General features: G+C 36.6%; 1 protein-coding gene across 9 annotated transcripts in view; it reads left to right on the forward strand.

Moving 5' to 3' along the window:
* The window catches only part of MYPT-75D (Myosin phosphatase targeting subunit 75D), a 74080-nt gene that overhangs the window by 58327 nt on the left and 4212 nt on the right, over positions 1–11541 (forward strand). For all 9 annotated transcript variants that reach the window (XM_070112009.1, XM_070112010.1, XM_070112011.1 and 6 more), the window contains 6 exons: positions 6834–7634; positions 7714–8368; positions 8435–8560; positions 8872–8947; positions 9044–9164; positions 9271–9995. In XM_070112009.1, the coding sequence (XP_069968110.1) occupies positions 7495–7634; positions 7714–8368; positions 8435–8560; positions 8872–8947; positions 9044–9164; positions 9271–9995 (1843 nt within the window). In that variant the 5' untranslated portion in view covers positions 6834–7494. The remainder of the gene's footprint in view (positions 1–6833; positions 7635–7713; positions 8369–8434; positions 8561–8871; positions 8948–9043; positions 9165–9270; positions 9996–11541) is intronic.

Genomic DNA, 11541 nt, shown 5'->3' on the forward strand with positions numbered 1-11541 from the left:
GCACCGCACTGAAGTGCGAATGGTTTGAGAACATAAAACAGTTTATAAACATTTTTTGAGGTTATGTCGTCTTCAAGTAGACGCAATTTATAACCGAAGGCAGCTGTGCGGTTTAAGATTGTATAGCTAATATCAGATCAATCTTGAATTAAAAGGTGTAAATCGTACCACCAAATGCTTCCTTCAATAAATTGACTGTTTCGACTGGCTGTATAGCATGTGACGCCGTCAATGATCGTCCACATCAACATACTCCAATTCAGGCATGAAAAAAGATATTAATCATGGCTCTATAGCGTTCCCCATTGCTCATAGTTTTCAATAAAAAAAGGCGGATTAACACCTAATTTTGCTAATTTTTTTAAATCGGTCACCTACCTTCGCGGCTTGACAAATTCGATGTTTTTTTTTGTTTGCATATTTCTAATTTGATGACATAACTAGAAACATGTCCTATAAAGAATTTGATCGAAAGCATGTTGGTTTACGTTATATTGAGCCCGGCCCCACATGCCGGTAAAAAAATGCACTTCTTTTGTATCGCTGCCATTTTATTAGATTTTTAAATATTCAAAAATGCTTATGTCTGGCGTTATAAACGTTTAGTTCTTTTTAAAAATTTAAACATATTTTTTAAATTCTTATATATTATTTAAACATACATATAAGCAAATATAACAAATATTATATATAACATATATTGGTTACATATTTCATTTTCTTCATCTCTTTTTCTTGTCCATTATTTTTATTTTTTATTTTTTTTTAATATCTTATCTCATTTTCTTGTCGATCCATTTAAATCCCCCCCCCCCTGTTTTTACTGTTTATTTCCTTAATGTAAATTCTTTACAGTCTTAATGCCGCCTTATTTCGTTGTCTTATCAACACTTTTGACCTTGACCCACTGTACACCTTACTTGTAATCTTAATTTATGTTCTTCATCGCATTCTCAACTTATATAATGTCTTTGCTACATCTCTTTATTGTTGTTGCCGTTTTTTTTATGCCACAATTGTGCACATAAATTCAACTTAAGGGTGTGAAAATGCTATTTTACAGTTGCAATTTTTATTATAGTTGCTATTTTGCAGCTACGCACCGATAGCTCTCTTACTATTATTGCTATTGTTGTTTGTCGCCTTTATTACTACTTTACGTAAGTAAACATTCGTTGATAGTGCAACAATAACGTTAACTTTAATTAATTTTTCGTCGCAAGTACCGTTGTGGGCGGCAGAGAGCAAAAGGCTAACGCGCTCTGCAGCTTTTTATACCCTGCACAGAATATATATGGTTTGCCATGAAATTTGCAACACCTTAAAGGAAACGTCAGAGACCTTATAATATATATATATATATTATAAGTGATCAGCATGACGAGCTGAGTCGATTTAGTCATATCCCTTTGTCTGTCCGTCTGCTCGTCTGTATGTATATACCCTAACTACTTGTAGTCCCTCAGTTTTTGAGATACCGATCTGAAATTTTAAACACGTCCTTTTCTCCTCAAGAAGCTGCTCAATTGTTGGTATCGCCGATATCGGATCAATATAGCATAAAGTTGCCACACAAGCTGAGCGATTAAAATCAAATTCTTGTATAGACATTTTTTAATTTGTGAAGGGTATTATTGCTTCGGTGTAACAGAAGTTAACGTTTCTTCGTGTTTTTTTTTGTTATTATTTGCGTATTCTGCTTTGTGCTATCAAGCTGCTTGCGATTCTCCTAAAGGTGCTCGCATTTTAAGTATTAATGTTGTTGTAATTGTTGTTAGCTATCTAGTCCTTTGTTTGTTGTTACTTCATTGTGTTTACTACAATTCGTCGTTGCCTCATTATTACTTTGTAGCAGTAACTATTTTCTGTAGTCTTAAGTCACCTTTTACACATTCCTTACTCACTCTTCGCTCAGCTTATTTGTATTGTGTTTCTTGGTGTTTTTCTTAATTTTTTTTTATACTCTGGTATTACAGCAAATTCCTTCATTCATTCCTTGAGCTTAATGCTTATGGCACCACCTGCTTCTCACCACCAAACGCTATGTAAACGTTATGACACGTGTTCGTTGTACTCGTTACACAGGCGAAAACTCGCTATAAAAAGTAAACAGCAAAGGGAAAACAACGCTGATTATTAAATTCTTTGGAAAGTCATTAAAAGTCCAAACACATTCATTATCTCGATCTCAATTTAGTAGACCCATCAAGTTGTCTTTAACCACTGCCGTTGGTGAGTCGGCTTTATCACGTAGCAACCACAAAGCTTTCTACACCTATTCACCACCACCCGCTTTCAACCTACCTCATACACAAAAATGCTGTGCATACGAAATACCTTAGGTTACGCAACTAACCCAGTGCAGAAAAGTGTAAGATTTTATATCTTCTTTCTTTGAAGACTGTATAGTATGCTAATTTTTGCACATAAGTTATCATACATCAATTTTTTCGATACAACAAACCAGAATTGCCTACCAGGAAGGTTTTGCTATGTGTTTCGGTCCTTTCCTTTCGATCAGTACAAATAATTTTCGGTCCATTTAGTATATTTTAAGACTTGTGTTGATTTTCTAAGCTGTATACCCAAATATTTTCTAAGCGAGCGTCAAAAAACCAGTCGCTAAAATGAAAAAAAATGCATATAAAGTAGCATAAACTTTTTTTTATCGTGTTCAGCGTCAAAATGGTGAATATTCAAATAACCGCAGCCAATATATGTGATATAAAAAACAAAATGAAGCGTATGTTTAGGCGCTGAGCGGTTGCTCATCAACAGTGTATAAATTCTCAATTTGTTAGTGAGTTGAACGTTCTTTAGCCACTCGCTTTATGAAAAAAAAACAGTTTTTTATTAAATTTTTTACTTAATCAAACTTGCTGGGTCGCCTGCTGGGACTTCGGTCAACTGCAGCAACCAGCATCAACAACACCGCATAAAAACAGTTTAATTTGGTTCTTCCTTACAGCATTTTGCTTTCAGTGTGCAGCAATGCTGGTGGTAGTATATGTCGTTGGTGTTTTTTTTGTTTGAGGTAAGCGCACTATTTAGGAGCACATTGTTGCAAGGTCGTTTGGTTGTTGTTTCTGTTGTGTTGTTTGTTTTTATATGAGCGCACGCTTTAACAACGCCTGCATATGTTTACTTTACGCGCAGTTTGCGCGCATGCATGCGTTTGTGTATATATGTATGTGTGTGTTTGTATGCAAACACCTTGCTTCGCTGCGCTTTACTTGCTCCTGCTGCACAAATAAACGCAATTTAAGCATGCATGTGTATGTATATGTGTTTGTTATTGGCAGTTTATGCTTGTTTTTTGTTTTTATTATATTTTTTTATTTTTGTTTTTGTTCTACATACAACTTCTTACTAATTAAATCGCCTTTTCCCTGCTTTCCCTATTTCCTATGTGGCATGCATTTATGCAACTTGCCGCTCAAATAACTGTAGTTTGTGATTTATTTGTTGTAATTTTGTAGTTGTTGTTTTTATGTTTTTTAATTTGAGCCAACTCAACGCCCTTACAGTTAATAACACTAAACGGTAAATGGAAAATATGTCAAGCGGAAATGCATTTAAAGTTTATTTGCACTCGGCATTAATTTGCTAGCGTCGCGCAGTCGTCAAACATTACTAAAACAGCAACAAAAACTACGATTACTTTGCTCATTACGTTCTTTTTAATTGTATTTTTATACTCTCGCAACATGTTGCTGCAGAGTATAATAGTTTTGTTTACTCCTAACGGTTGTTTGTAACACCTAAAACTAATCGAGTTAAATATAGACTTATATATATCTATCTACCATATATATACATGTATATATAAATGATCAGGATCACAAGACGAGTGGAAATCCTGAGTGAATTCTAAATCACATACTAAAGCTAGATCGCCCAACTTGCTTAGAACAAGTCTTAATAACTACTCCTCGTACGTTATAAAAATGGGCAAAATCAGATGATAAATATTCTGTCGAATAATGAATATTGTATTCTTTTACAACGGATTTTTAATAGAAAGTTTTGCCAACACTTGAAAATATGCTCCCGGCTTTGATCGTTCAGCATTGCGAGAGTATAAAATGTTCGGTTTCAATCGAATTTAGCCTTTCTTACATTTTTTTTTATATTTTTGCTGCCACCCGGCGTCATTATTTCGCTTTTCGATCTACGCCATAAATTTTACGCGCTTTATATGTCATCCATTAGTTGACAAATTTTGTTGTTGTTTGATTTTTTTTCCTTTCTTGTTCGCCCTTGTTTGCTGTTGCAGATTTTTGATAATTTTCCGTCTGCTTCGTCTGCTGTATCTCTACTTCATACCATCTGCCGCCACAGAGTCCGTATGCCATATAACAGTATGTGTCCTTGTCGGCAGTAATATTGCTCGAAGAGTGAGCGCAGCGCTTACGAGTGTTCGCTCTGTTACTGCCGCTTGCTTATTGGTGTGCGTGGCTCCGTCACTTTAAGCCAATTTAATGCTGCAATTATTGCAGCAATGAAGACTGTGCGTTAGTCGCAAGCAATGTCAAAATATAATTGGAAATTAATTGAAAAGTATGTATGTGTGGTGCTGTTCTCATATAAAGGGTGTATTTTTTAGAGGTTTAAATAATTTATTTCATGTAAAAAAAACAGGAAAATTCCTGAAATATAAATATTTTGGCTTTATTAGTTCAGAAATTGTATAGCATTTAGAACAAAATTTTGGGTGTATGGTCCATTAGGATGAACTAAAAGCTAATCTATCAAATTTATGAGTTAAATGAACCCTAAAGTATATAAAGCGAAAAATAATTCCTGTAAGAAAAATTTTTTGGCTTAATTTTAAAACGCCTCAATGAGCAAATTACCCATATAAATAAGACCTAAAAAATCTGTCCATACAAAAATTGTTTTTGATGGTTCAGTTTGTATGACAGCCATATGCTATAGTGGTCCGATTTAAAATTTTTCTTCAGATATTGTAGCTTTGCCTTGGGCAATAAACCATGCAAAATTTCGTGAAGATATCTCGTGAGATAAAAAAATTTTTCATAGAAGAACTTAAATTCGATCGCTCAGTTAGTATAGAAGCTATATGCTATAGTGGTCCGATATCAGCAATTCCGACAAATGAGCTGCTTCTTGGAGAGAAAAATACATGTGCAAATTTTCAGAGCGTTATCTCAAAAACTAAGAACTAGTTCGCTTATATACAGATAGATTTTGATAAATGCCTGCTCACATTGTTTAACATGTCAAACAGATGTGTCTACTTTGACAGCTAGTTTGACAGCTATCTCTAAAAAAAATTGTTATGAAACTCTAAAAACGAACATTATAAATATGAATTTATATATGCATATGTTGCCCTTATAAAGCCGCATGTCAGCTGTTGGTGTTGCGTTGGCTTAAAACATTTGCCAGATAAATTGGCCCTAATAAGGCAGGTTTTAAGCTGGCAGATAAATTATATATAAATATATTTGAGAACAGTTGTACATACATATATTATAATGTATGTACATGCAAGTATATTGTCTGCCACATGTCAGGCAAACTATAAATTTGCATATTCTTTGCTATCCTTGCCGCGTTCGTCACACAACTTCATGCCTCAAATGGCTTTTTCATGCGTATTCGTGGAATTAAAATTTAATGTATAAATTAATGCAATTACTTCGGTAGAAAACATACATAAGTAAATTTCCGGAAAAGTTAAGTGCTGTGTAAATTCGTTAATGTAAAAGAGCCGAAATTATGCTTTTGTTGTTTGGTTCCAAAAAATGCTTTTCCATGTTAGAACCATTCTGAAGTTTGATACTAACCGCTTAAGGGTCAACAGTTATGCAAGCAAAAAAATTTAATTTGTTTATTTTTGGATTCGGAATTGATTCGGTTTTGGACTCAGTAGGCACTGAATGGTTGCAATGCTGTTGGAGTCCTACTCCGTATCAGGCCTTTGACGGTTTTGCCAATACATGCGTCTTCAGAGAATGACAACTAAATAATGCGCTGGAAACTAAAAACAACTGAGAAGTCTGGCCCACTCGAATACAGTGACCGTAAAAGTATACAATATCTATGCGTCCATTATTTTGATGCCAGTTGAAATACCATATATTTCTACATGATTGCAGCATATATTATTCGTAGCCTACAGGCGCAAATAAAAAATCTGACTGTTCCAGAAAACATCTTACATATAATTCAGAGTTATTTCAACTGGCGTGTAGATCAGAAGAAGAAGTCGGATCAATACGGAAATTATTAATTTCAAGGGTTTATCAATCAACAAATCACAGTTATCTATCTCCAGCATAGTCTAAATATTGCGATTTAGGTTTCATCACTACCAAAAGAGAATTAGAAATCAGATTCAATTAGAACAAGTTTTTTCGGATGACAACATTGGCAAAATTGTCCCGAATTCCGAAGATATGCTTGTGAACAGTGACATAATATTAAAAACTGAACAGGATCATCAAGTGACCCCAATAATTATTGACTTCATCGACGTTTTCTCTTGAAACAAACCAAGTTACTTCCTAGAGGTATACGTCAAGATGTTGCTTCGTTTGGTAATACCTACTTAGAAGTGGCAATGTGGTCCCGTTAGATACCAAAATTTTTCTTTATATATCTATAATTATGCCTGAAATATATAACCACCATGTCGCTTGTCTAAGTCTAAGGTCTAAGCATTGAAACCTTCTCTTGTTATATCCTTAGAGATATAAAACTTTGATTTTTGCCAACCACAATACGATCTTGAAAATGAAAATACATTCTTTATATTGTTTGTTTTACCCACATATTATTTAAATCGTTTTACCTTCTCATTGCAGTCTATCGCATAAACACAACCCTATCTAACTGCTGGCGCACAAAAACCGAGACGAAATGACTAAATAAGACTGAATGTAAAGAAATAAAACGAAAACGCTGAAAAAGTAAGCGTGAAGAACCGTGTGACCAGGCGGAGTAATCAAATCGCAGAGACGACGACGACGACGGCGGCGAATGGATAAATTCAACAAACGATTAAGCCACAAGTAAAAAGAGAATAGGCAAGTTGGTAATTACGCATGCGCGCCGGTCGGTGGCGTGTGGGTAAGCTGTCGCGGCAAACGTGCAGCAAAAAAAGTGGACAAACCAGCAAAACTTGCCAATCACACAAAAACAAAAACCAAACAGCAACAAAAAAAGTGCAAAAAATTTTTAATTAAACGCAAATTCTATGCGCTGCAAGAGATAGATTAACAAAGCATACAACAACAAAAACAACACAAAATCCAACAATGCGCTGAGCACAAAAAAAGCATGCATAAGTGTATCTTTCTTTTTTAACGCCACACACACACACGCATACATGTACACATGCCCACTTACTATCTCAACACACGAGCAAGCAAAAATTTACATATCAACGCCACAGCGCGCGCTTTGAAAGCGGACGTCAAACGTTAAATAAGATAACTAATAATAAATAAATACACCGCGGCAAACATGGTCAAGGGCATTTTGGTGAACCGCAAAGCGGATGATGCGCACAAGGCGCAGCTGAAAATGGAGCACGCCGACCTCGTCGCCGAGATGCAAACGGTGGAAAATCTGCCGACGCACGAGCGCCTGCAGCTGGCGCGACTGTAAGTGGCAGCACACAAGACACCAACAAATATTTAACAATTTCTTCTTTCGTTTTTTTTTTTTGTATTTTACTTTCAGCCGCCGCACACAACAGCTTAAGGTCGCGCGTCAAAAGGAGAAGGAGTGGCTGAAATTACAACGCGCCAAAGGTAACGCGACCTCAGCGCTCAGCGGCAGTCACACCACACATCACTTTCGTTCGAACTCGGGCAGCGCCAGTCGCCACATATCCTTCGAGAGCAGCGTTGTGCTGCTGGAGGCAGCCAGCCGCAATGATATGCACGAAGTGGCCGAACTGCTGGAGCGTGGCATAACGCCGGATGCCGCGAATGAGGACGGCTTAACGGCGCTACATCAATGTTGCATCGATAATAATGTTGAAATGTTGCGCCTGCTGCTGGAGTATGGCGCGAATGTGGACGCACAGGATAGTGATAAATGGACGCCATTGCATGCGGCGGCCACATGCGGACACTTGGAGCTGGTGCGCATACTCATCGATCATGGTGCGAATTTGTTGGCGGTGAATACGGATGGTAATATGCCGTATGATCTGTGCGACGATGAGAATACCTTGGACTATATAGAGGCTGAGATGTCGAAGCGCGGCGTGACGCAGGAGCTGATCGATGAAACGCGCTCGTCGACAGAACGTCAAATGCTGAAGGATCTGATGGAGGTGGCGCGCACGGGCGGTGATCTTGAAGAGCCGGACTACCAGGGTGCTACGCCGGTGAGTTGGCGTATGAATTTTTGTCAAGGCATTCCCTTTTATATGTTTTTCACTTGTTTTTTAAAGCTACACATAGCTGCGGCAAATGGTTATGTGCGCGTGGTGGAGTTCCTGCTGGAGATGCATGTCAATGTGGACGCGGTGGATAAAGATATGTGGTCGCCGGTGCATGCGGCCGCATGTTGGGGTCATGTAAGTTCAATAAGCAATTAAATCAATTAAATTGATTTTTGCATTTAATTTAATTTTTAAATTAATTGAGTTGAATTGAATCATACTAAATTAAATTATCTAAAATTAAATTGAAATAAATTTTATTAAAAGAAATGAAACTCAAATGAATTGAATGAAATTAAATTAAATAAAATAATTTAAATTAAAATAAGATATAATAAATTGAAATAAAATAAATTTAATTAATTCAAAATAAATTACATAAAAAAACTTAAAAGAATAAATATAAAAATAACATAAATCTACTTGCATTTCAAAAATTTAAACAGCTGGAGGTGCTAGAAATGCTTGCGCAATGTGGTGCCGACCTGAATGCCAAAAATAAGGATGACGAAACGCCCTCAGGTAGGCTACAACTTTGTGTGCTGTAGAAATAAACACAAAATTCAAAAAATTAAAATTTTTTAATATCTCACACACGAATCCGTTTCTTTCACACAGATATTTGCGAGGATCCTGAGATACGCGAGCGCATCGAACAGCTAAAAACCGAGCAGGAGAGTAAACGTCTGGCAGAGGCGCAGCGGCGGCGTGTACGACGCTCACAAAGCAATAACACACGGTGAGTGGAAAAGCTACTTAATTTTTCTTTAAATATATATTTTTCTAACTATACATTTTTCAATATTAACTTTTTCTGTTGCCTTCCGAACCTTATATTCGCACAGCGCCCAGTCTGTGCGCCGCACCTCCCTACGAGACAAGACGCTAACAACCAAAAAGGACGCCGTCGAAGAGGCGCGTCTGCGTTTACAAGCACAAGAAGTCTTCATAGCGCCGGACGGCACAACGCACGCCGACACAAATGGTCTTAGCGGCAGCAGCAACAACACTACCAATAATCATCATTCCACGTTGGCGCTATTGGATGGCGTCAACGACACGACAGCCACCACAGCACTTGCCTCCACGCACGACTACAATTGGCTAACGAAAACGCCAACAAATAATAATAACAATGCCAACAACAATAATAATAATAACAATACGATTAGTAGTAATAATAACAACGATAAGAAAGTTGCAGCATATACAGCTAGTCTTGCAACGGCGACGGCGGCGTCGGCAACCACAACGACAACAACAAACGGTAGTGTTAACACGTATTTGCCGCATTCGCTGTCCGCCATGGATGTGATGGATGCCTCGTCGCATGCATTTAATTCACGTCGACCGCCGGAGGGTCGTGAAAATGACGAATTACAGTTGAACGCCTACAAAGCCGGTGGCGGCGAACATCATCGTTCGACATCGGCGACAGCAATGATTGTTAGCGATCGTAACAATATGACGGCGGCGGCCGCATCGACGGCCGGCCCGGATGCGGTGCACATACAGTCCAGCAAGGAGGCGGCGAATGGCAAGATAAATGTGCAAGTGACAGTGCTCGTGGGTAAGTGGAAAATGTGCGCGCAACATACGAACGTTGCGCTGCTGAAGGGTGTTGGCTAGTGTGAGTGCTTCTTTCGGGGTAATACAATGAAATAAATAAATAGTGTGCTTAATGTGCTTAGTGTTGGGTGGCGAACGTGTGACGTATGATTAATGTAACGCTTTTAGTTTCTTTTATTTGCATCGTTTAAGCGCCTAGTGGTATGCTATTATTTTCCATATTTATTATATTTTCGAAGGACATGCATATGACAAATGCGTTTTAGCTTTAAGATTGTAAATACCGTTGCATTACACATATGTTTCTGGCGCAAAAATGTGATTGTTTGCAAAAAATTCATAAAAAAATTTTAATAAATAAGTGTAGAGGGAAATCATATACATATTGTAACTATTTTTCAAATTAGTGAAATTTTTTTCGTTAAAATATTTTAGACATTTATTTGAGTGCTGAAATAATCATATATGTACATAAATGAGGGTAGGTCAAAAAAACCGAATATTTTTTCTTTCGCTTGATACTCAGATAAATAGGTTCTTAGACACCTCTACAAAAATCTCTGTGTACCTGCATGGCTATGAGTTATATATGTTCTCATTAAAATATTCGAAATAGTTTAAAATAAATTTAAAAAATTGCAAAAAAAATTCATTGTTAAAAAAAAATTAATATTAACCTGTAAACATATATTTATATATAATATAATTTTTGGTCATTACCCTTATCATGATTAAGCTGTAGATGTGGTAAAATTCAACACATTATACCCTCAACAGAGTATACAAAGTTTGCCACGAATTTTGTAACACGCAAAAGAAAAGGGATGGAGACCCTATAAAGTATGTGTGTATGTATACAAATCATCAGCATGATCTGAGTTGAGTCGATTTAGCCATGCTCCTCTGTCTGTCCGTTTGTATATATCCTCAGATTTTAAGATATCGCTCTGAAATTTTGAACATATTCTTTTCTCTCCGAGAAGCTGCCGAAGCTGATTTGTCAAAAACGCCGATATCGGACCAGTAAAGCATATGTGTACATAGCTGTCATATAAACTGACCGATATAAATCGAGTTCTTGTATGGAAAATTTTTTTATAGGAGAATATATCTGCACAAAATTTGACAAAGGTTATTGTTCACGGCAGCGCTACAATCTATGAACATATTGCTCAAATCGGACCACTATAGCATATAGCTGCCATATAAACTGACAGATCATAATCAATATAAATACCTTTTTATATCCTGTAATGCTAATGAGAAAAACACCTGTGAAGGGTATTATAGCCCGCACTCACACTTAACCTTTTGTTTTTATTTTTATATAATTTTGAGACCCTCTAATTATAGTAATAATTTCATACAAGTGTTGAATTCCAGAATTTTTTATATTACGCTCATTTTTTCATTACATAAATTTACTTGATAAAAAAACTCCACAAACATGCAAGTAATAGTTATGCATTCACACTGCTAATGCCATAGTAGTAGTCTTAATGTAAAATATGTGATATAATAATTAAGCCATGAAGTAGTATTAGTGT

Source organism: Bactrocera oleae, chromosome 6 (assembly GCF_042242935.1).
Source record: "Bactrocera oleae isolate idBacOlea1 chromosome 6, idBacOlea1, whole genome shotgun sequence".
Classification (NCBI taxonomy): domain Eukaryota; kingdom Metazoa; phylum Arthropoda; class Insecta; order Diptera; family Tephritidae; genus Bactrocera; species Bactrocera oleae.